The 26979-nt window shown below is 36.9% G+C and overlaps 1 protein-coding gene across 1 annotated transcript in view; it reads right to left on the bottom strand.

Annotated features, from left to right (window-relative positions):
- LOC105536160 (UDP-glucose:glycoprotein glucosyltransferase 2) overlaps positions 1–26979 on the bottom strand; it is a 159990-nt gene that overhangs the window by 127951 nt on the left and 5060 nt on the right. The window contains exons 2-6 of the mRNA XM_011975435.1: positions 22814–22948; positions 18957–19121; positions 12611–12734; positions 12426–12524; positions 11100–11194 (exon numbers count right to left, since the gene is read on the bottom strand). Of these exons, the coding sequence (XP_011830825.1) occupies positions 11100–11194; positions 12426–12524; positions 12611–12734; positions 18957–19121; positions 22814–22948 (618 nt within the window). The remainder of the gene's footprint in view (positions 1–11099; positions 11195–12425; positions 12525–12610; positions 12735–18956; positions 19122–22813; positions 22949–26979) is intronic.

Here is a 26979-nt window from a genome sequence, read left to right as displayed (position 1 = left end):
TGGTGCTGGGAAAACTGGCTAGCCATATGCAGAAAGCTGAAATTGCATCCCTTCCTTACACCTTATACAAAAATTAACTCAAGATGGATTAGAGACCTAAATGTTAGACCTAAAACCATAAAAACCCTAGAAGAAAACGTAGGCAATACCATTTAGGACATAGCCATGGGCAAGGACTTCATTACTAAAACACCAAAAGCAATGGCAAGAAAAGCCAAAATAGACAAAAGGGATCTAATTAAAGTAAAGAGCTTCTGCACAGCAAAAGAAACTACCATCAGAGTAAACAGGTAATCTACAGAATGGGAGAAAATTTTTGCAATCTACCCATCTGACAAAGGGCTAATATCTAGAATCTACAAAGAACTTAAACAAATTTACAAGAAAAAAACAAACCCATCAAAAAGTGGGCAAAGGAAATGAACACACACTTCTGAAAAGAAGACATCTATGCAGCCAACAGACACATGAAAAAATGCTCATCATCACTGGTTATCAGAGGAGTACAAATCAAAACCACAATGAGACACCATCTCACACCAGTTAGAATGGCGAGCATTAAAAAGTCAGGAAACCACAGGTGCTGGAGAGGATATGGAGAAATAGTAACACTTTTACACTGCTGGTGGGACTGTAAATTAGTTCAACCATTGTGGAAGACAGTGTGGTGATTCCTCAAGCATCTAGAACTAGAATTACCATTTGACACAGCAATCCCATTACTGCATATATACCCAAAGGATTATAAATCATGCTACTATAAAGACACATGCACATTTATGTTTATTGCGGCACTATTCACAATATCAAAGACTTGGAACCAACCCAAATGTCCATCAATGATAGACTGGATTAAAAAAATGTGGCACATATACACCATGGAATACTATGCAGCCATAAAAAAGGATGAGTTCATGTCCTTTGCAGGGACATGGATGAAGCTGGAAACCATCATTCTCAGGAAACTATCATAAGGACAGAAAACCAAACACTGCATGTTCTCACTCATAGGTGGGAATTGAACAATGAGATCACCTGGACACAGGGCGGAGAACATCACACACTGGGGCCTGCTGGGGGCTGGGGGTCTGGGGGAGGGATAGCATTAAGAGACATACCTAATGTAAATGATAAGTTGATGGGTACAGCAAACCATCATGGCACATGTATACTTATGTATCAAACCTGCACATTGTACACATGTATCTTAGAACTTAAAGTATAATTTTAAAAAAAAGAAGGCAATGAAATGATATATTCAAAGTGTTAAAATATTCCTTACAACTACTATAAAGTTTCTTAAAACTACTGGCATCTGCTTATATTTACAAAGGCAGAAGAAAGCAAGCTACGAAAGGAGAGAATTAAAATATACAGAAAGGATAATTAATAGAATTAAAACTCTAAATGGCTGGGCACAGTGGCTCCTGCCTATAATCCCAGCACTTTGGGAGGCTGAGGCAGGCGGATCACCTGAGGTGAGGATTTCGAGACCACCGTGGCCATGATGGTGAAAATCCATCTCTACTTAAAAAAAATACAAAAATTAGCTGGGCATGGTGGTGCACACCTGTAATCCCAAGCACACGGGAGGCAGAGGCAGGAGAATCACTTGAACCCAGGAGGTGGAGGGTGCAGTGAGCCGAGACTGCACCACTGCACTCCACCGAGACTACACCACTGCACTCCAGGGTGATTGAGTGAGACTCTTTCAAAAAAACAAAAACAAAAAAACAAAAACAAACAAAAAACTCCCCACAAAACTCTTAAATATAAAAATTATGAAGAAATTTTAAAAGACTGATAGTTCTAATACAGACATTTTTTAACTGTCAAGAAAATCACACACTAATTTAAATGATGTCAAAATGTAAAATGACATGCAAAATATTAATCTACAAAATGCTTCTACGGGTCAGTGATAGAATCGTAACACCTACAAGGCTGATATTATCTGGCACCTCATTCTTCTGTTATCTCATCTCTTCCCCTTGCTGTGTTCTAGCCATACACTTTGCTGTCTTCTTACTTAAAGTATGTTCTTGCATTAGAACCTCTGCATCAGCTAGACACTCTGGTGGTAATATATTTTCCCTCAGTATTTGAATTGTTAATTCCCTCAGTTCCTTGAGGTCATTGCTGAAATGTCATCTTCTCAATGAGGCGTATCCTGCCAACCTTATTTAAAATTGTAATCTGTCTGCAATCTGACTCTCTGCTCCTGAGTTTCCCTTACCCAGTTCTTTTTCTTTTTCCACAGCATTTCTCACCTTCTTGACATGTAACTCAACTTACATATATGTCTATCACTTATTGTCTGTCTCCCTATCCACACTACTCCTGCTAATATTTAACCTGCACAAGAGAAAATACCTTAATATTGTAAACTAATATATCCCCAGAAGGGAGAACACAGTCACTCAAATACTTAGACAGTAAACGAATAATAAATAGATTACATATGAAAAGGACATACTTATTTAGACGCAAAAAATACACTTATCCCTGTGGAAGTTTTAGCCACTCCAGCCAGGGTTATAAGGACAGAGCTCCAATCTCTCCCTGGGACAGGGCTTCCAGGGGAGGGTGGCGACCATCTCTACAGATTGGTCAACTCAGCTGTTCTAGCCTGCCAGCTTTGGAGAGTCCAAACAGTCCAGACAAGGAAGGCTTCCCCGCCAACAGAGCATAGCTGCTCTGCCTGATCATGGCCAGACTGCTTCTTTAAGCAGCACCCCAGCCATTCCTCCTCACTGGGGGGGACCTCTCTGCAGAGGCTTCAGCCACGCCAGCCAGGATTACAAAGACAGAGCTTTGATCTCTTCCTGAGACAGAGTTCCCAGTGGGAGGAGCGTCTACCATCTCTGCAGTTTGGTTGACTCAGCTGTTCCAGTCAGCCGGCTTTGGAGAGTCCAAACAGTCCGGGTGAGAAAGGATCCACCCCAACATAGCACACCTGCTCTACCAAAAAGCAGCCAGACTGCCTATTTAAGCAGGTCCCTGATCCCATTCTTCCTATCTACATAAGACCTCACAACAAGGGTCTCCAGCCACTTGCTGTAGGTGTGTTTGGACTGGCAATAGGTCTGTACCCCTCTAGGACAGAGCTTCCGGAATGACCTGGCTGCCATCTTCGTTGTTTTGCAGCCTTCACTGGTGATACCTCTGGGTACAGGAAAAACAGAAGCAAGTAGGGTCTGGGGTGGACCCTCAGCAAACTGCAGCAGCCCTATAGAAGAGTGGCTTGACCGTTAAAAACAAACAGAAAGCAACAAAATTATCATCAACAAAAAGGACCCCACAAAAACCCCATTCAAACGTCAGCAACCTCAGAAATCAAAGATGAGAAAAAAATCCAAGCAAAAATGCTGAAAACTCAAAAGGCCAGAGTATCTCTTCTCCTCCAAATGACTGCAACATCTCTCCCCTAAGGGGACAGAACTGGGCCGAGGCTGAGATGGCTGAAATGATGGAAGTAGGCTTCAGAAGGTGGGTAATAAGGAACTTTGCTAAGCTAAAGGAGCATGTTCTAACCCAATGCAAAGAAGCTAAGCATTATGATAAAACACTACAGGAGCTGTAAGCCAGAACAATCAGTTTAGAGAGGAATACAAATGACCTGATGGAACTGAAAAACACAACATGAGAACTTCACAATGCAACCACAAGTATCAATAACTGAACAGACCAAGCAGAGGAAAAAAATTTCAGAACTTGAAAATTATCTTGCTGAAATAAGGCAGGTAGACAACATGAAAGAAAAAGAATGAAAAGGAACAAGCAAAACCTCCGAGAACTATGGGATTATGTAAAAGGAGCAAACCTATGACTGATGGGGTACCTGAAAGAAACAGGGAGAACAGAACCAAGTTGAAAAACATACTTGAAGATATCATCCAGGAGAACTTCCCCAACCTAGAAGGAAAGGCCAACATTCAAATTCAGGAAATGCAGAGAACCCCAGTAAGATCCTCCATGAAAAGATCAACCACAAGACATATAATCATCAGATTCTCCAAGGTTGAAATGAAAGAAGAAATGTTAGAGGGCAGCCAGAGAGATAGGCTAGGTCATCCACAAAGGGAAGCCCATCAGACTAACAGCAGACTTCTCAGCTGAAACCCTACAAGCCAGAAGAGATTGGGGCCAATATTCAACATTCTTAAAGAATTCCCAATTCATTTCTTAAAGAAAAGAATTCTGAAGGAATTCTCCAAGAAAAGAATTTCCAGAATTTCATATCCGGCCAAACTAAGCTTCATAAGCAAGGAAAAGCAAATGCTGAGGGAATTCATCACCATCAGGCCTGCCTTGCAAGAGCTTCTGAAGGAAGCATTAAGTATGGAAAGGAAAAACCATTAGCAGCCACAACAAATACACACTGAAGTACACAGACCAGTGACACTATGAATCAACCACATAAACAAGTCTGCAAAATAACCAGCTAGCATCATGATGACAGCATCAAATTCACACATAACAATACTAACCTTAAATGTAAATGGGTTAAATGCCCCAAGTAAAAGACAAAGAATGGCAAGCCGTGTAAACAGTGAAGACCCATCAACACACTGTCTTCAAGAGATCCATCTCACATGGAAAGACACACATAGGCTCAAAATAAAGAGATGGAGGAAAATTTATGAGCAAATGGAAAACAGAAAAAAGCAACAAAGATTAAAAAAGAACGTTACATAATTATAAAGGGTTCAATTCAAGAAAAGCTAACTATCCTAAATATACATGCACCCAATACAGAAGCACCCAGATTCATAAAGCAAATTCTTAAGAGACCTACAAAGAGACTTAGACTCCCACACAATAATAGTGAGAGACCTTAACACCCCACTAACAATATTAGACAGATAATCGAGACAGAAAATTAACAAAGATATTCAGGATCAAGTGGACTTGATATATATTTACAGAAATCTCCATCAAAACCCAACAGAATATACATTCTTCTCAATGCCACATGACACTTACTCTAAAATTGATCACATAATTGGAAGTAAAACGTTCCTCAGCAAATGCAAAAGAAGTGGAACTGAAGATTAAGAAATTCACTCAAAACCACACAACTACATGAAAACTGAACAACCTGCTCCTGAATAACTCTTGAGTAAATAATGAAATTAAGGCAGAAATATCAAGAAGTACATTGAAACTAATAAGAACAAAGAGACAATGTACCAGAATCTCTGGGATGCAACTAAAGCAGTGTTAATAAAAAAATTTATAGCACTAAATGCCCACATCAAAAAGCCAGAAAGATCTCAAGTTAACAATCTAACATCTCAATTAAAATAACTTGAGAGCCAAGAGCAAACAAACTCCAAAGCTAGCAGAAGGCAAGAAATAACCACAATCAGAGCTGAACTGAAAGAGTTAGACACACGAAAAACTCTTCAAAAAAATCAACCAATACAGGATCTGTTTTTAGAAAAAATTAGTAAAATAGACCACTAGCTAGACTGATAAAGAATAAAAGAGAGAAGAATCCAATAAACACAATCAGCAATGATACGGGGCATCAGAACCAACAAGTTCTGAAATTGAGGCAGCAATAAATAGCCTACCAACCAAAAAAGCCTAGGACCAGATGGATTCACAGCTGAATTCTACCAGAGGTACAATGAAGAGCTGGTACCATTTCTACTGAAACTATTCCAAAAAATTGAAGAGGGACTGATTCCTCCCTTACTCATTCTACGAGGCCAGCATCATCCTGATGCCAAAACCTGGCAGAAATACAACAAAAAAGGAAAAACTTCATGCCAGTATCCTTGATGAACATCATTGCAAAAATCCTCAATAAACTACTAGCAAACCAAATTCAGCAGCACATAAAGAAGCTTATCCATCAGGATCAAGTTGGCTTCATCCCCAGTATGCAAGGTTGGTTCAACATACACAAATCAATAAATGTGATTCACCACATAAACAGAACTAAAGACAAAACCACATGATTATCTCAATCAATTCAGAAAAGGCCTTTGATAAAATAAGATATCCCTTCATGTTAAAAACTCTCAATAAACCAGGTACTAAAGGAACATACCTCAAAATCATAAAAGCCATATATGACAAACTCACAGCCAATGTCATATTGAATGGGCAAAAGCTGGAAGCATTCCCCTTGAAAACTGGCACAACACAAGGATACCCTCTCTCACCACTCCTATTCAACACAGTATTGAAAGTTCTGGCCAGGGCAATCAGGCAAGAGAAAGAAAGAAAGAATATTCAAATAGGAAGAGAGGAAGTCAGATTATCTTTGTTTGCAGATAACATGATCTTGTATCTAGAAAACCCCATCATCTCAGCCCAAAAGCTTCTTAAGCTGATAAGCAACTTCAGCAAAGTCTCAGGATACAAAATCAATGTGCAAAAATCTCTAGCATTCCTATACACCAACACCAACAACAAGTAGGCAGAGCCATCCCATTCACAATTGCTACAAAATGAATCAAATACCTAGGAATACAGCTAACAAGGGAAGTGAAGAATCTCTTCAAGGAGAATTACAAACCACTGCTCAAAGGAAATCAAAGAGGACACAAACAAATGGAAAAACATTCCATGCTCATGGATAGGAAGAATCGACATCATGAAAATGGCCATACTGCCCTAAGTAATTTATAGATGCAAAGCTATTCCCATTAAACATTGACATTCTTCATATATTCAGAAAAAGTGATTTTAAAATTCATATGGAACCAAAAAAGAGCCCGAATAGTAAAGCTAATTCTAAGAAAAAAGAATAAAGCTGGAGGTATCATGCCACCCAACTTCAAAATATACAAGGCTACAGTAACCAAGATGGCATGGTACTGATACAAGAACAGACACATAGACCAATGGAACAGAACAGAGAACTCAGAAATAAGATCACACATCTACAACCATCTGATCTTCAACAAAATTGACAAAAGCAAGCAATGGGGAAAGGGTTCCCTATTTAATAAATGGTGCTGGAAGTGCTGGCTAGCCATATGCAGAAAACTGAAACTGGACCCCTTCCTTACACCTTATACAAATACTGACTCAAGATGAATGAAAAACTTAAATGTAAAACCAAAAACTATTAAAACTCTAGAAGAGAATCTAGCCAATACTATTCAGGACATAGACATGGGCAAGGATTTCATGACAAAAATGCCAAATGCAGTTGTAATAAAAGCAAAAATTGGCAAATGGGATATATTACTAATTAAACTAAAGAGCTTCTGCACAGCAAAAGAAACTATCATCAGAGAGAACACATAATCTATGAAATGGGAAAAAATTTCTCCCATCTATCCATCTGACAAAGGTCTAATATCCAGAGTCTACAAGGAACTTAAATTTACAAGAAAAAAACAAATGACCCCATTAAAAAGTGGACAAAGTACATAAACAGACTCTTCTCAAAAGAAGATATACATGTGGCCAACAAATATGAGGAAAAAGCTCCACATCACTGATCATTAGAGAAATGCAAATCAAAACCACAATGAGATAACATCTCATGCCAGTCAGAATGGCCATTACTAAAAAGTCAAAAAAGAACAGACGCTGGCGAGGTTGCAGAGAAAAGAGAATGCTTAAACATATTGGGAATAAAAATTAGGTCAGCCACTATGAAAAGCAGTTTGGAGATTTCTCAAATAACTGAAAACAAAATTATCATTTGACCCAGCAATCCCATTACTGGGTATATACCCAAAGGAATATAAACCATTCCGTTAAATATTACAAGGATACAGAATGTGTATGTTCATTGCAGCACTATTCACAATAGCAAAGACACAGAATCAACCTAAATGCCCATCGATGACAGACTGGATAAAGAAAATGTGGTACATATACACCACGGAATACTATACAGCCATAAAATGGAATGAAATCATGTCCTTTGCAGGGACACGGAAGGAGCTGGAAGCCATTATCCTCAGCAAATTAACACAGGAACAGAAAACCAAACACCACATATTCTCACTTTTAAGTGGGAGTTGAATGATGAGAACACATGGACAAAATGGCAGAAACAACACACACTGTGGTCTGTTGGGGGTGGGGGGTGTGGGGAGGGAGAGCATCAGGAAGAATAGCTAAGGGACACAGGGCTTAATATCTAGGCAATGGGATGATCTGTGTAGCAAACCACCATAGCATACGTTTATCTGTGTAACAAACCTGCACATCCTACACATACTCTTAAAAGTTGAAAAAAAAAAAGGTGGTGACAGTGTTTTTGTTGTTGTTGTTGCTGTTTTCCAGATAGTGGATAGGAAGCAGTGTTAGCATGCCTCTCCCACTTGGAAGGACAGAATAGTGGGTAAAGATTCACACTGTGACTTTTTTTCTCCTCAGGAGTACTACACGATGTTACAGAAAAATACTTATTCAGAAAAGAACCATAACTGGCTAATAAACATAGAAAAATGTTCAATAAACAAATCAAGAAGACAAAAACAAACCCATTACAGAGTGAGCAAAGGATATGGGCACTTCTAAGAAGAAGACATACAAGCAGCCAACAAACATGAAAAAATGCTCAATATCACTACTCATCAGAGAGATGCAAATCAAAAACACAATGAGATACCATCTCATACTAGTCAGAATTGGTATTATTAAAAAGTCAAAAAATAACAGATGCTCGCAAGGTTGCAGAGAAAAAGGGAATGCCTAAACACAGTGGGAATGAAAATTAGTTCAGCCACTGTGAAAAGCAGTTTGGAGATTTCTCAGAGAACTAAAAACAGAATTACCATTTGACTCAACAATTCCATTGCTGGGTATATATCCAAAGAAAAATAAATCATTCTACCAAAAAAGGTACCTGCACTCATGTTTATCACAATACTACTCACAATGGCAAAGACATGGAATCAACCTAGGTGCCATCAATGGTAGACTGAATAAAGAAAATGTGACTCATATATACCATGGAATACTACACAATATGTACAGATCGAAATCAATCTACACATTGATTGATAGAATGAGATTGTGTCCTTTGCAGCAACATGGGCTTGGCTGGAAGCCATTATTCTAAGTGAACTAACAAAACCAGAAAATTAAATGCTGCATGTTCTCACTTATGTGGGAGCTAAACAGGGACACAAATATGTGAGTAGACACTGGGGACTCCAAAAGGGGATGGAGAGGGAGAAAGGGGGGCCACGAGAGTTGAAAAACTACCTATCAGGTACTATGTTTGCTACTTGGACAACAGAATCATTAGAAGCTCCGACCTCAGCATCACACAATATGCCCATGTAACAAATCTCCACATGCACCCCCTGAATCTAAGCTAAAAATAAATAAAGTCATATTGAAAGAAAAAATTTCCCTGTAACTACTTATCAAATAAATACAAATAAGAAGCCATCTTTGGCCAGGCACAGTGGCTCATGCCTGTAATCTCAGCACTTTGGGAAGCTGAGGCGAGCTGATCACTAGAGTTCGAGAGTTTGACACCAGCCTGGATGACATGGCAAAACTCCCATCTCTACAAAAAACACAAAAATTAGCTGGGTGTGATGGCATGCACCTGCAATCCCAACCTGCCCGGGAGGCTGAGGTGGGAGGACTGCTTGAGCCCAAGAGTTGGGTGCTGTGGTGAGCCGAGATCACACCATTGCACTCCAGCCTCGATGACAGAGCGAGACCCTGTCTCAAAAGAAAAACAAATAATAATTTAAAAAAAAGAAACTATCTTTGTTTTTTAAATTGGCAGAAAGAATTAGGTATAACAAAAATCAAGGCTTTCAATACTGTGATGTGACAGATCCCCTCAAAAACTATGAAAATTAACAGCCATTTGGAAAGTCATTTCTTAAAAATTATCAGGAGTCTACAAATGTTAACAACTCTTATGTTCAGTACGTTCTTTTCTCCACTGACTAATTATTGGGGTCTCACTCTATTACCCAGGCTAGAGTACAATGGTGTGATCACAGCTCACTGCAGTCTCAAACTCCTGGGCTCAAGTGATCCTCCCACCTCAGCCTCTCAAATAACTGGGACTACAGGTGTGCATCACCACATCTGGCTAATTGTTTAAACAAATTTTTTTTTTTAGAGACAGAGTCTTGTTCCGTTGCCCAGACTGGGCTTGAACTCCTGGCCTCATGCAATCTTCCCATCATATTAAGTGAGGGCACTTAAGTAACACCAAAAAGAAGTCTATGTGGCAATGGAATGAAGCACTCTGCTAAAAGCCAATGAAACACTGAGGACTCCTGCAGTGGCATGTAAGTGAGTCATTTTAGAAGCTTGTCCTCCTGCTCCAGCGAAGCCTTCCGATCACTGCAACTATAACCAAAATCTTAACTATGGCCTTATAAAAGAATCTAAGGTAGAACCACTCAGGTAAGTTGCTCCTAAATTCTGGAACCTCAGAAACTGTTAAGATAAATGTTCATTGTTTACTACCAAGTGGTAAACAAATTTATACAGCAATAAATTTATACTTAGCTAATATAAAAATAATTTCATAAAATATTTTGGTTTATGCTTCTTAAGTATTTTATCTATATAAACATATGTTAACTTAGAAATACAGACAGTTATGAAACACTACTTTTATATACAGAAATGTATACTCTTGAAGTATACTGGTTTATAATTAATAACAAGACATTTAATGTTGACTTAAGGCTTAAAATAGTCTTTATTGAAATAAATTTACTTAGTTTTTCTTAAAGAATCAGGGAAAGAAAGTGCTGCTTAATTATGTGACCAAAAATTGGTATTACTAGCTATTGTTGGTAAATAGTGGATTTCGGGTCACTGAAGTGGTGGTAGGTGTAGGGTCTAGAGTTATTTACTTTGTTTAATACCCTATCTGTAATCGATATGAGGTATTTGTATGTCTGATCACAAGGGCTACCAGAGAATATATGTCACAAGTCATAGAAAACAGGTAGGTTTTTCTTTTCCTGAGCAAAGTTACCTATTTTACATGAAGACTAAATCTGAATTCCTTCCTTAGTCTACTTAATTAAAACATCAACATGGAGGGGAAAATATTTAAAGCATGTTCTTCATATTGCTTTCCTTAAATTGAAATAAATTAAAACTGTTGGTAAGAATATCTAGGTACTCACCATGTGCTTTAATGCATTAAAAAGAAGTTTCCTCCCAGAAGGCTTATCAAAATCTGCAATAATCCAGAGAGTGACTGCAGAAATTTTACTGTCATCTGAAAGTTTCAAACAGTTTACTCAAATTAACTCTTTTTTAAAATAAAACAAAAGCAGGGGAACACATTAAAAAAAAAACAAATATATTAAAATAATATTTCTGAAAATTAGCAAAGATTGTTAAAATTTTATGTGTGAATGTATATATGCATGTACATATATATACATACAAAATAAATACATATAAAATTACATACAAAAACGCTACAAGGGTAATTCATTATACAAGCGTATATAAAGCTTCCAGCTAGAAGAGTAACTCATTATATAAGCTTACGTAAAACTCCCAGTGTTGGTAAGCAAATCTGCCTTCTAGCTACATTTGTTAAAAAAAAAAAAAACATTTATATCCCACATATATGTAAAACCATAACAATCAAGCTTACCAGTAGATACAGAAAACAGCAATATGTAGCCAGACTCCTTTATGAACATAAAATCATGGAATCTGTTAGACAGTAATCCAGGAGCCATCTGGTAGAAACTCTGATTTAATCTACAGCATTTACAAGAACTGGTTGTGTGGCCTTTGCTTTAAATCTCTCTCCTATATAAAAGTTTGCCCCTTACAACATAGTTCATTCCATCTGTTTAATGCACTCTGTTAGAAAATTACCACTTCTCTACTGAGACCAAAATCAGCCTTCTTTAATCTTTTACTCATTGGCTCTTGTTTTTATTTCTAGAGCAAAGCAGGCCAAACAAAACAAAGCAAAACAAAAACCAACCAAATTTGAATTATATTCATCTATCTGAATAGTTAATTGTACCCTAACAAGTCTATAGTCCCACAGCAGACTTCTCGGTTTTGGCTAAATCTTTTTCCCAAGTGTGTTACTGTCTTGGTCTCCTCTCTTCTGGTTGTAACCCCTACCTTAAGCAAAACATTGCATGTTATTTAATAAGAATGCAGAAGAATTATTATCTTCTATGATGTGGTAATTGTACTTTATACATTATAAGATTACATAGTACTGAAAAGATTTTATTCTTTTCTTAAAAAGGTGAAAATTGTTTACTTTAAAAAAGGCAAAAATAAGATAAAGCTAGAATAGATGGCATTGTTTTCTGAGCACGCATTAAATACTAAAAAATTTACGAACTCTAAAATTGAAATCTAGGCCTCTACTCAAAAATAAAAACATATTAAAATTTATTATACAACTACCTTATGAAAATTACAAGTTTCTATCACTTTAAGAATTCAGGTAAATAAAATATGCTTATTACCGTCTTGGGTTAAATAATACATGTTCTTCGCAATTACAGCACTCTTATCTTGTGAATCCAAGAAAAAGAAAGTAGAGTAATCTTCAACATCAGCAGTTACTGAAAAATTTCAAATTAAATGTTAAATATAAATAAAGCATTCACAACTCAATAAGCATTTGTAGAACAGTATAGGATTATTTTACCTGATGTAGATATTAAATTGAGGTACTGCTGGTTAGCATGCAAAATCAAAGAATTTATACGGGGTACAACATTATTCCTATCCATTAGAAAATCAATTGCATTCGTGTGATCATTTAACGTGCCCTAAAATAACAAAAATGTTATTTAGATAATATAGGCAATTGATACCCACGTTTCAAAAACTATGCAGATATAAAGATCAAAAATAAATAAGAAATTTAGAATTATTACAATATTTTCTTGTAACAATTACAACTTTTTCCAATTAAGCAATTTTTAGATGCAAACATGCCTAAGATAAATTTAATTGAACATTTTTTTTAAAGAATTTCAGCTTTTATTTTAGATTCAAGGGTACACATGCAGATTGGTTACAACACTGGTGTATCAAGTAATGCTGAAGTTGGGGGTATGACTGATCCCATTACCCAGGTAGTGAGTATAGTACCAGATAGTTTTTCAACCCTTCCCTCTCCCCTCTAGAAGTCCCCAGCGTCTCTTGCTGCCATCTTTATGTCTATTAGTACCCAATGTTTAGCTCCCACTTACAAGTGAGAACATGCAGTGTTTCGTTTCCTGCTTCTGTGTTAGTTTGCTTGGCCTCCAGCTGAGTCCATCTTGCTGCAAAGGGCCTGATTTCATTTTTAATCGCTGCATAGTATTCCATGGTTTATATAGGTACCACATTTTCTTTAACCAATCCACCACTGATGGACACCTAGGCTAATTCTACATCTTTGCTATTATGAGTAGTGCCGCAGTGAACATACATGTGTCTTTTTGGTAGAACGATTTATTTTCCTTTGGACAGGTACCCAGTAATGGGATTGCTGGGTTGAATGGCAGTTCTAAGTTCTTTGAAACATCTACAAACTGCTTTCCAAAGGGGCTGAACTACTTTACATCCCCACTAACAGTGTATACGCATTCCCTTTTCTCCTCAGCCTCGCCAGCATCTGCTGTTTTTTGACTTTTTAATAATAGCCGTTCTAATTGGTACGAGATGGTGTCTCCTTGTGGTTTTGATTTGCACTTATCTAAGGATTAGTAATGTTGAACATTTCTTTATATGCTTGGTGGCTGCCTGTGTGTCTTCTTTTGAGAAGTACCTGTTAATGTCGTTTGCCTACTTTTTAATGGGGTTATTTATTCTTTACTTGATTTGTTTGCTACTTATGGATACTAGAACTTTGTCAGATGTATAGTTTGTGAATATTTTCTGTATATTCTGTAGGCTGTGTGTTTACCCTGTTGCGAGTTTCTTTTGCTGTGCTCTTTAGTTTAATTAATTAGGTCCCACTTGTCAATTTTTGTTTTTGATGCAATTGCTTTTGAGGTCTTAGCCATAAATTATTTCCCAAGACTGATGTCCAGAATGGTGTTTCCTAGATTTTCTTCTAGAATTCTTATAGTTTTAAGTCTTATACTTAACTGTTTAATCCATCTTGTGTTGTTTTGAATATGGTGAAAAGTAGGGGTCCAGTTTCATTTGTTTGCATATGGCTAGCCAGCTATCCCAGGACCATTTATTGAATCGAGGATCCTTTCCCCACTAATTTTTGTCAACTTTCTCAAAGCTAAAATGGTTGTAGGTGTGTGGCTTTATTTCTGGGTTCTCTATTCTGTTCCATTAATCTATGTGTCTATTTTGTACCAGTTTCATGCAACTCTGGTTACTGTAGCCTTGTAGTATAGTGTAAAGTTGGGTAATATGATGCCTTCAGATTTGTTCTTTTTCTTGGAATTGCCTTGGCTATTTGGGCTCTTTTCTGGTTCCATATGAATTTTAGAATAGTTTTTTCCAATTCTGTGAATAATGATATTGGCAGTTTGATAGGAATAGCATTAAATCCATAGATTGTGTTGGGCAGTATGGCCATGTTAACAATATTTAGTCTTCCAATCCGTGAGCATGGAATGTTTACCCATTTGTTTGTATGATATATGATTACTTTCAGCAGCCTTTAGTAATTCTCCTTGTAGAGATCTATCACCTCCTTCGTTAGCTGTATTCCTAGTTATTTTGTGTGTGTGTGTCTATTGTAAATTGGACTGTGTTCTTGATTTGGCTCTCAGCTTGAATGTTATCGGTCTATAGAAATGCTACTGATTTTTGTGGATTAATTTTGAATACTGAAACTTTACTGAAGTAATTTATCAGTTCCAGGAGTTGTCTGGTGGAGTCCTTAGAGTTTTCTAGGTGTAGAATCATATCATCAGTAAAGAGAGATATTGAACTTCTTTTACTATTTGGATGCCTTTTATATATTGCTCTTGCCTGATTGCTCTGGCTAAGATTTCCAGTACTATGATGAATAGGAATAGTGAGACTGGGCATCCTTCTCCTGTTCCAGTTCTGAAGGGGAATGTTTCCAGCTTTTGCCTGTTTGGTATGACACTGGCTGTGGGTTTGTCATAGATGGCTCTTACTCTTTTGAGGTATGTTCCTTCAATGCAGTTTATTGAGGGTTTTTTTTTTTTTTATCATGAAGGGATGTTCGATTTTACCGAATACTTTTTCAGCATCTATCAAAATGATCACATTTTTTGTTTTAAATTCTGTTTATGTGGTGAATGACATTTACTGATTTGTTAATGTTGAACCAACCTTTCCCAGGAGTGAAGCCTATTTGATTATGGTGAATTAATTTTTTGGTATGCTGCTGTATTCAGTTTGCAAGTATTTTGTTGAGGATTTTTCCATCTATGTTTGTCAGTAATAATAGCCTGTAGTTTTTCGTTGCATGTTTTCCAGGTTTTGGTATCAGGATAACACGGGTTTTGCAGAATGAGTAAGGGAGGCATTGTTCACTCCTTCTTGGTTTTTTGGAATAGTTTCAGTAGGATTGGTAACAGTTCTTCTTTGTACATCTGGCAGAATTCAGCTATAAATCCATCTCGTCCAGGGCTTTTACTGGTTGGTAGGTTTTTTATTACTGTTCAATTACGGAACATATCAGTCCGTTCAGGGTGTCAATTTCTTCCCGATTCAATCTTGGGAGATCAGGAATTTATCCATTTCCTCTGGATTTTCCAGTTTGTGTGCATAGAGGTCTTCTGAGGATCTTTTGTATTTCTACAAGATCAATTGTAATGTCACCTTTGTTGCTTCTACTTGTGCTTCTTTAGATCTTTTCTCCTTTTTCTGTTCATCTAGCTAGTGGTCTATCGATCTTGTTTTTCCTTTCCAAGAGCCAATGCTTGGTTTCACTGATTCATTGTACAAATTTTTTGGTCTCAATTTTGTACAGTTCTGCTCTGATTTTAGTTATTTCTTTTCTTCTGCTAGCTTTGAGGTTAGTTCATTCTTGTTTTTCCTAATTCCTCTCAGTGTGATGTTAAGTCATTATTTTGAGATAGTTCTAAATTTTTGAGATAGGTGGGTAGCACTACAAACTTTCCTCTTAACACTGCTTTTGCTGCATGCCAGAGATCTTGGTATGTTGTTCATTTTCATTTATTTGAATTTTTATTATTGCGGCCTTAATTTTTCACTGTTTACCTAAAAGTGATGTCAAAAGCAAGTTGTTTAATTTCTATATAATTATGTAGTTTTGAGAGATGTCCTGAGTTCTGATTTCTATTTTTATTCTACTGTGGCCCATGAGTATGACTAGTATGATTTTGATTTAAAAAAATTTATTGAGATTTGCTTTATGGGCAAGCATGTGCTTGATCTTGGAGTATGCTCTGTATGCAGCTGAAAAGAATAAATATTCTGTGGCTGATGGGTGGAATGTTCTGTAGATGTCTATTAGGTCCAACTGGTCAGTGTCCATTTAAGTCCAGAATTTGTTAGTTTTCTGCCTTGATAATCTAACACTGTGTCTAACATATGACAGAAACGGCAAGGAGCCAGCTAAGAACTTCATGACAGGCTCAAAACCTTATGTACCAATATTAACCGTAAATATAAATGGCCCACAGGCTTCATTTAAAAAGCACACGATGGCAAGCTGGATAAAAAACAAGACTTGGCTGTCTGCTGTCCTCCTCCTTCCTCAGCCTTTTGAGTAGCTGGGACTACAGGCACACACCACAACGCCTGGCTAAGTTTTAAGATTTTTGTAGAGAGGTTTCATTATGTTGCCCAGGCTGGTCTCAAACTCCTCAGCTCAAGCAATCCTCTTGGATTGACCTTCCAAAGTGGTGGGATTAGACATGAATCACCATGCCTGGCCTAAATTCTTTGTTGTTTATTTTTGTCTGACTGGGTTAGCTCAATAATAGTGGGGGAGTTGAAGTCTCCCACTATTATTGTGTAGCTGTCTTAAGATTTTTCATAGCTGTGGAAGTATTTGTTTTATGAATCTGGGTGTTCTAGTGTTGGTGCACATATATTTGGGACAGTTAAGTCTTCTTGTTGAACACTTTATAATTATCTATTGTTGGTTTCAAGTTTGTTTTATCTAAGAATAGCAACTTCTGCTTTTGTTTTGTTTTGTTTGCATGATAAATCTTTCTCCAACCCTTTACTTTGAGCCCATAGGTGTCATCATGCATGGGATGGGTCTCCTGAAGACAGCAGAGAGATGGGTCTTGTTTTTTATCCAACTGCCACTCTGTGCCTTTCAAGTGAGGCACTTAGGCCACTTATATTCAAGGTTAATATTGGTACATGAGGTTTTGATCCTATGTGAAGTTCTTAGCTGGCTGCTTTTCAGTTTCTATCACGTGGATACTTTATAGGTTCTGTGGGCTATGTACTTTAGTGTGTTTTTGTACCATTCTTCCATTCCCTTAAAGAGCTCTTGTAAGGCCGGTTTAGTGCTAATGAATTCCTTTAGTGTTTGCTTGTCTGGAAAATATTTTATTTCTCCTTCACTTATGAAGCTTAGTTTGACAGGATACACAATTCTTGGTTGGAATTTCTTTTCTTTAAGAATGCTGAAAATAGGCCACAGAGAAGTCTGTTGTTAGTCTGATGGGGTTCCCTTTGTATGTGATCTGCCTTTTTTCCTGTAGTTGCCTTTAAGATTTTTACTTCAGCACTGACCTTGGACTGTTTGGTGACCCTAAGCCTTGGTGATGCTAACTTTGTATAGTATCTCACAATGTTCTCTGAATTTCTTGTAACTGAATGTCTACTTTACTAGCAAGATCAGGGAAATTTTCTTGAATTATTCCCTCAAATATGTTTTCCTGGTTGTTTTTCTCCTTCTCTAGCAGGAATGCCAATAATTTGTAGGTTTGGTTCCTTTAACATAATCCCGTATTTCTTGAACACTGTTCATTTTTTAAAATTCTTTTTTTTTTTTTTTTCTTTTCAGACAGGGTCTCACTCTGTCATCCAGGCTAGAGTGCAGTGGCATGATCATGACTCACTGCAGCCTCCATCTCCTAGGCTCAAGTGATCCTCCTGCCTCAGCCTTTTGAGCAGCTGGGACTACAGGCATACATCACCACACCTGGTTAAATTTTAAGTTTTTTTGTAGAGAGGAGGTCTCACTATGTTGCCCAAGCTGGTCTCAAACTCCTCAGCTCAAGCGATCCTCTTTAATTAACCTCCCAAAGTGGTGGGATTACAGGTATAAACCACCATGCCTGGCCTAAATTCATTTTTGTTATTTTTATCTGACTGGGTTAGTTCAGAAGACTGGTTTTCAAGCTGTGAAATTCTTTCTCCTGCTTGGTCCAGTCTATTGATAAAGCTTTCAATTGTATTTTGAAATTCCTTAAGTGATGCTTCTATAGCCCTATGCTTTTCTATCAGCTGATTTTACTTTGGGCTATGTGGTTTGACCTACAAGCCAGTAGATAGCCCTTATGAGTAAAAGCCAGCTGAGGCCAACATGGCAGGGTATATACTTGATCCTTGTTACTGGGATAATCTCTCTGTTGTCTCAGGCAATGGGCTGATCTGTGGTGTGCACAGTGGTCTGGGTTCCCTGCTCAGACATGGTGGGCAAGATGGACAGGGCCAGACTGAGCAGGCCTGCCTACAGGTACCCTAATGGCAGGCACAAGCACCAGTACTGAGGGAGAATACAGTGGGCAACCACCAGGTGTCCAGAGGTGTGCCTAGGCGTGGAGCTGGGAAACCTCCTTGGCTCCAAGTTCTCCGCACAGGGAGCAGGGTAGCCTAAACTCCTAATCGAGGACAGTGGGTGTTCCAGATTCCTGAAGATCTGCCTTGGCACGGAGTGTAAAGGGCCACACTGCACCACAGTCTCTGCACAGGGAGGGTGGCGTGGCTTGAGCTGCTAAAAGAATCATTTAAAAAATCACTATTAAATGATCAGAATGAAAATTTTTTTACCAAATTAACTTGTCATAAAATAAAATTTTAATAATATCATTTATAAATATTATTCATTGTGTATTTTCTTATAAATGCTTACCTACCAAAAAAACTTCTCTTTGTAAATATACAGATGCATCCATCATTCTTTGAAGAACAGCCATTTCTAGTTCTTTAATATTCATCTCTTCATGTTTAAAGGGTTCACCATTATAAAGAGCTTGAGGCAAAGGTCCCAGGCCAGTCATCTTATAAAAGCTTGCTCCAGTCTATTCAGTTAAAAAATATCAGTGTTAAACAAAATATGATTGTTTGAAAAATAAACATAAGAAAATGGAACACTGCCACATTTTTATACGCCATAGGAAAAAACATCCATTTTGCTAACTTTATCTGTCCTTTCCAAACACTGCTTAAAGGAAAGTAATTTACCTACAAGGAGTCAAAAAACTTTTTCTGTAAAGGGCCAAAGAGTAAATATTTTAGGCTTTGTGAGCCACCCAGTTTCTGACACAATGACTCCACTCTCATGTTACAGCACAAAAGCAGTCATAGACGACATATGAATAAACAAGTATGCTGTGTCCCCAAAATACTTTATTCACAAAAACAAGCAGTGGGTGAACTTGCTGATTCTTGGTATACAGTATGACATTTACTTAACAATAAAAATCGAAACATTTATCGGCATCAGAGACTTATTTATCCCTGTATTTATATGTTCAATAAACACTGATTCAATCCTGCCACCAGCATTAGGCTAGATACTGTGATTATAGAGCTGAAAGTCTTTTCTCAAGGGGTTCACATACATACAGAGAAAACACAGGCATGTAGAAGATTCTGTGGGGCCCAGGAGAAGCACCTAATCAAGTTGGAGTATATGGAGAGGAAGGGATTATACAGGGCTTCTTTTAGGGAGTGATACTAAAAGTCTCAAAGGCTTAATAAAAATTTGCCAGGGAGATAAAGTAGAGAAAGACATTGCAAGTGAAGAGAGTATAGCAAGGACTGAAAGGGAAGTGAGAGTGTGGTATACTTACGCATGTTAAATTCACAGTTGATATGGTTTGGCTGTGCCCCCAACCCAATTCTCATCTTAAATTGTAGCTCCTACAATTCCCACATATTGTGGGGGGACCCAGTAGGAGGTAATGAGATCATGAAGGCAGGTCTTTCCCACTCTATTCTAGTGACAGTGAATATGTCTCATGAGATCTGCTGGTTTTATAAGGGAGAATTTCCCTGCACAAGTTCTCTTGTCTGCCATCATGTGTGATGTGCCATTCACCTTCTGCCATGATTGTGAGGTTTCCCCAGCCACAAGGAACTGTGAGTCTATTAAACCACTTTCTTTTGTAAATTGCTAGTCTCAGGTATGTTTTATCAGCAGCGTGAAAATGGACTAACACAGCAGGGTTTACAGGGTGTGAAATATGGGGGACAGCTGTCAGATATGGAGTTAGAGAGGGGTGTAGGCAAAGGCCCGATCATGAAGGTCCTCAACATTTGAATTTTAGCTTATGAGTTAAAAAGTGACTGAATAACTCATTTGCTATCCAATGCTAAGTATTATCATTATTATAGCCAACATTCTCATAAATACTCTAGGAAGCCAAGTACTACTATTACATCAGTTTTATAGATGATAAGACAAATATAGAGAGATTAAATAACTTCTTATATTACACAGCTACAGTGTTTTGGAAGTGGAATTTGCACCCAGATCTGTCTGACCAAGAGTCTGAACTCTTAACCACTGCACTGTACTATCTATGCATTTAGTGGACACCTACTATGTATTAGGTTTATGAATTCACGTAAATGATACGCAAACTCTCTCCTAAAGAAACTTACAGTTTAATAAGGATAGGGAGAGATGGATACATTAAAAGTAAGCTTGATACAGTATTTTGGGGGTACCAGAGAGGTCATGGTAAATAATATCCTCTATCTAGGAAGAGAGTTCATGGCAAATAATATCTGATTTGCTTATTTTTAAAAGGATACAATGGCAACAATGTTAAAGAAGGAGCACATTCTAGGACACTGCTTCAGAGGCTACTACAGTTGTATGGGAAAGACAAAGCAAGAGCAAAAACAAAGGTCAGTGGTAATAGGCAAGATGAGAATGAGGCTGTTTCTGAAATACTTAACAGATTCCAAAATATTTAACAGGCAAAACTGATAGAACCTGATGATCTATTTTTTGGGAGGGTGTGAGGAAAACAATTAGTTAAGGATGACTATTAGGCTTTCAGCATGGGTGGTCTGGGTGAGTGGTTGCTACCTACTCTCTAGAATAGGAGATAAAGAAGAAAAAAAGGTTTGGGGCAACAAGGAAGATCATGGGCATGATTTTAGATTCTTTTGATATAAGATGCTTACGGGAAATCCACTAAGCAGTTGAATACATGGGTTTGGAACTCAAGAAAGATGTCCCTCCTAGAAATACAGGCACTCTTCTGCTCTTACTCTATGACTTCCAATTAGGCAATGTTTCTACTTCAAAAGCTAATTACCACAAATAAGTCAATGACACTGCATTATATATTTTTAGCTTACACATCTTCTGAGCTATAGATCATATATCCAATTGCTGATTTCACATCTCCCTTGGAAGTCTCACAGGTACCTCAAATCCTCTATGTAAAAAAACTGCACTTCTCATTTTATTTCCCAATCCTTTTTTCCTCCACTCCTTTCCTTCTTAGCAATGGCATCAATGCTACCAGTTAGTTGTTCAGTTGAACCCTGGGAGTTACCCTTGACAATTTCTCATCTCCCCTCTACCCTATCCAATCCAGCATCACCTGGATGGCACTTCCTAAATAATTCAAGTATGTCCATTTTCTCTGCCTCCACTTCTTCCAAAAGCCTACTAGTCCATCTCACATCTCTCACCTTATATTTCCTAATACATATCACCACACCTACTCCTTCCCACCAACAATCCATTCTCAACAAAGGAGAATGCTCTTTTAAAAAAATGCATGTCACTGTCACTTCATTACTTAATGCCTTTCAGGTTTTTCACTGTTGCCAAGAGCTTCTACTGATATGAGTGCATTAAATATTGTTCACAAGACCCTGTGTATTCAGACCCCTTGCTTGCCTCTCCAGCCTTATCTCCTCAACTGTACCCCATTAACACAGGCACAACGTATGCTTTCAGTCTACGCAGTAGCAACATCAGCTTCTCTCAATTCCTTTACATCTCAGACCTCAGCATTTTTCTCTGACTGGAATGTTAATCTCTTACAACCACCTTGTTTTCTTTTGTCTAACTTTTCCTCCTGTTTCAGAACTCAGCTTAAATACCACTTCTTCAGAAAAGTATTCCTTATCCCCATGCCCCAGAGCATTCCTCTTTCATTCAATGTGTTGCGTATTTGGTGAGTCCCTTCTAAATGAAGGCTCATATACGTTAATTTTTGGAATTTCTTTGTACTATTTCTTTCTCTGAAAATTTCTTTGAGTTGTTGCCTTTCTTTCTGGCTCTTTCTGAATCTTCTGGGTTGAGCCTCTGTTTACCTTTTAAAAAAATGACAAGTAAAAATTATATATGTTTATGATATATAACATATTTTGATATGCATATACATTGTGGAATAGCTAATGAAGCTAATTATCATATGCATTACCTTATCTACTTCTCATATTTTGTGGTGAGAATCCTTAAAATGTACTTTCTTAGTAATTTTCAAGTATACAATATGTTGTCATTAACTATAGTCACCACCATGTATGATAGGTCTCTTGAACTTCTCTAGTCTAACTGAAATTTTGTATCCTTTGACGAATATCTCCCCAATTCTGCCATCCCCAGGCTCTGGTAACCACCATTTTGCTCTGTTTCTGTGAGTCTGACATTTTTTTAAGATTTTACATGAGTAGAGATCATGTGGTGTTTGTCTTTCTGTGCCTGGCCTACTTCACTTAACATAATGTCCCAACTTACCTTTCTTTCTTCATCATATTTAGAATTAATTCCCAAAATATCCCAAATATTAGCATGAGGAAATGTATTTTGGAGAACACTCTTCACATTGTCCACAGTGAGTATATTTTGATCCTTCTTCACTTTTTGGTACATCTGTGAAAATTTAGATATTATAATTACTTTTCTTCTTACAGCAATTAGTTTTCTTTCTTTTCCGTAGCATGCAGATAGATTATTTTGTAAGTCCGAAACATACTAACTACATATACACACACACCACATACAAATAAATAATTTTAACCATATATCATCTTCTAATAAAGATGGTTTTAAAATATTCTATAGTTTTCAAAAATATCATAACAAATTTGTTTTATTCTATTTTGATGAAACCAGACCTCGTTATTCTTAATAAAATAATGGTTACCTTTTTTAAGGTATGTGTAATATATTCTAATATGACATTTCAGAAATGCTTTCATTTTTTATTGCTCTTCTGTAATTTTTTTTGAGACAGGGTCTCACTGTCGACCAGGCTGGAGTGCAGTAGTGTCATCGTGGCTCACTGCAGCTTCAACCTCCCAGTTCAAGCAATCCTCCCACCTAGCTCCCTGGGTAGCTGGGACTACAGGAACTTGCCACCACATCTGGCTAGTTTTTTTTTTTGTTTTTGTATTTTTTGTAAAGACAGGGTCTGGCAATGTTGCTCAGGCTAGTCTCGAATTCCTGAGCTCAAGCGATCCAACTGCTTTGGCATCCCAAAGGGCTGGGCTTACAGGAACTTGCCACCACATCTGGCTAAATCTTTTTGTATCTTTTGTAAAGACATCTTGCCATGTTGCTCAGGCTGGTCTCAAACTCCTGGGCTCAAGCAATCCACCTGCCTCGGCCTCCCAAAGGGTTGAGACTACAGGCATGAGCCACCATGCCAGGCCTTACTAATAAGTATTTTGACTAAACTTTCTCTGCACCTCTACTCTTCCCCAGTCTCAACTGTTCTAAACACACTTGTAGAATGTAAGCTGTTATTCTTTTTATGTTTTCTTATTACTTTCTTTAATAAGTACTTAGAGATCCTCTATGACCCAGGTGCTGTTTTAGGTTTTGCACCGAGAGATGGCATCTCTGAGCAGACAACTAAGCTGAGACATAAATATGAACACTGAGCTAGCATTAAGACATTCTGGGGAAAGAAACTTACAAGCAGAAGGAACAAGTAGTAAGTACAAACACTATTAAGCAGCATTTAATATGTCATTTAAGAAAATTGTTTTTGGTCCCAATTTACTTAAATCATTATTGCCAAATATAATCTTCATATTGTGGCTAAAATGATTCCCACGTTATTCCTCACAGTTAGAAATTAGTATTCTTTGCTCTCCCTGTATCACTGTCAACTTTGTACCCTATTCCTTTAAGAAGCAGCACAGGTATGTAATTAGACTGAAGAGTTTCATTTTATGAGTTTTTCAATTTAGGGGCAAGTTTTCTCCTCCTATCAAAGTAGAACACAATGTGATCATAACTCAAAAAATGTGAAAAGTTCAATCTTCTGTAAAACATAAATGGAGGTAAACTTTGTACCCTATTCCTTTAAGAAGCAGCACAGGTATATAATTAGACTGAAGAGTTTCATTTTATGAGTTTTTCAATTTAGGGGCAAGTTTTCTCCTATCAAAGTAGAATATAATGTGATCATAACTCAAAAAAGGTGAAAAGTTCAATCTTCTGTAAAACATAAATGGAGATCGCAAAAATGAGATTTTGAATAAAGCAAAAGGTATATAAAAAGTCATTCAGATTAGTCATTTTACAAACTAGTCACTTGAAAATATTAGATACTCCTATAAAATAAGGTAGTCAGAATGCCTCACGTAAGCTACTCAGACATATCAACTCAATCCTCTTAGACATTTTTAAATTTTAAAAATTATTTTGTAACTTGGTAAGCAAAAAGGAATACATAGAACATATACGTTATGAGGCATAAATAACAAAATAAACGATTCCTATGAATAAACCATGTAACGTAAGAAATGGAACATCACCAATACCATGAAGTACAACTTCTCTCCCAATCCCATTTCCTTGTGCCCCAAGAGATGCAAGGACTGTTTTGAATTTGCATTTATCATTCCCTTTCCTTTTTGAATTCTGGAGTTTTATGTGAATAAGTATTCCCATACTTAGTTTTGTTTGCTTCTGAGCTTTAAAAAGTATATGGTATGGTGTTAGTCTTCTATGACTTCATTATGTTTCTAATACATCCATGTTCTTGCATATGATATTTCATTCTATGAATATGCCAAATTCTACTTACCTATTTTGCTACTGATATATATATTTGGGTCATTTTTATTACAGTTTGTTGCTATTCTGAATGATTCTAACAATAGCCTCCTAAGGTGAAGGTACAAGAGCTTCTCTTAGGGTGAGGGTGTGTGTGTGTGTGTGTGTGTGTGTGTGTGTGTGTGTGTTTTGTGTGTAGGAAATATGGAAATTTAACTTCAAAATATGAATTATTATCAGATTGTTTTTTCGTGTGGCTCTGCCAATTTAGATTCCTACAGGCAGGGTAGCAATGTAAAGGCATTCCATTGCTCTACCTTCTCATTAACACATGATACCTTCAGCTTTCTTAATTCCTGCCAAATTACAGGGTATCAAATAATCTCATGGTAGTAGTCTTTATTTGCATTTTTCAAATTTGTAATATAATTATCTAGTTTAGTTATGGTAATAAATATTTACCACCAACAGTTTCAGTAAATTTTTATTTACCATTAATGCAACCTCTACTTTAAAAGTTATTTTATGCATTTCTCCTTTTGGGTCATTAGTATTTCTCTTTTTGAATCTTTACATCTCATGGAATATAAATATTTTATTGGCCATATGTATTGTAAATACTTCTGCTTATAACATTTTCCCTACTTTTTAATGACATATTTTAATGAGCACTGGTTTTCATTTGTAATTTAGCTGAAATTATGAGTATTTTCCTTCAGACTTAAGAGTTTTTTAAGTTTTATCTAGGAAACCCTTACCTTGGGGTCCTAACTTCTAAATGTTTTAAAGTTTTGTTTTCTACACTTACATTTTTAAGCTAACTGAAATGATTTTTACACAAGGTGTGAGGTCTTATTTATTTGCATTGGTATAACCACTGTCGAACCACAGTTGTTGTAAGTCCACTCTCATGTACTGTAATGCCACTTCTGTATTCTCAAGTTTTGGGACCCCCATGTTCTTCTGACAGATATGTCTTTCCCTTGAACCAATAGCACAAACTTTATGCACCTTATTACCTGGTATGACAAGCCCCATCACTTTATTCTTTCAAAGTTTCACCCATTTTGAGTCTTCATTCTTCCATATAAATTTTAAAATAAACGTCAAATTTCACAAAAATCCCCAAAATTTGACTTTGGTCAGAACTGCATTGAATTTATAAATCACTTGCAGAAAACAATATAATTATGAAGTGAAATATTTCTATTGGTAAGCATGGTAGAACTTTTCATTCATTTAGGTAAACTTTAATGGCTATAATCCCACATTTTCTCCACAAAACTGACCTTTCCCCCCAGCCCCCAGGTTTCCTAAGTATCTTTTATTTGCTCTTGTCATTGTAAATGTGGGAGTCATTTACATGTGGGAGTCTCATAAGGATAAGGATTGTTGACTATATATGTCATTAATTTATCCAAGCACCTAAAACAGAGTGTGGTATGTACTAGGCACTTAATAAAACTGATGAAAAAAGTAATAAATATTTGTTGATAGAAGAGAAAAAAACAACTGGTATTAGTATACTGATCTCATATCCAGTTACTTTACTAACCTCCTGTATCAAATCTCACAATCAATGGGTTCTTTCGAGTCTCCTCTGTAGGCAACTCTAGAATTTTAAATAATAATGTTTCTTTTAAGTATTTTAAATGAGTATTTCCTTTACTTATTTTATTGCACTGACCAGAACTTGAGGATTATACTTGAAGTGTTGACGGTGGGTACCTTATGTTTTGCCAATTTTAAAAACAATGCTTTCTATCATTTTACTGCTAAAATGTACTGTCATCAATTAACAAAATTCCCTTATATAATACTTTGCTAAACATTTTGTTTCTTTATGAGTTTTTTAATCATAAAAAAGCTTTGAATTTTTTCAAATGTTTCTTATG

The sequence above is a fragment of the Mandrillus leucophaeus genome, unplaced genomic scaffold, assembly GCF_000951045.1.
Source record: "Mandrillus leucophaeus isolate KB7577 unplaced genomic scaffold, Mleu.le_1.0 Scaffold1559, whole genome shotgun sequence".
NCBI lineage: Eukaryota > Metazoa > Chordata > Mammalia > Primates > Cercopithecidae > Mandrillus > Mandrillus leucophaeus.
Note: the sequence above shows the minus strand (reverse complement) of the source record. Positions and strands in the feature narration are given on the sequence as shown.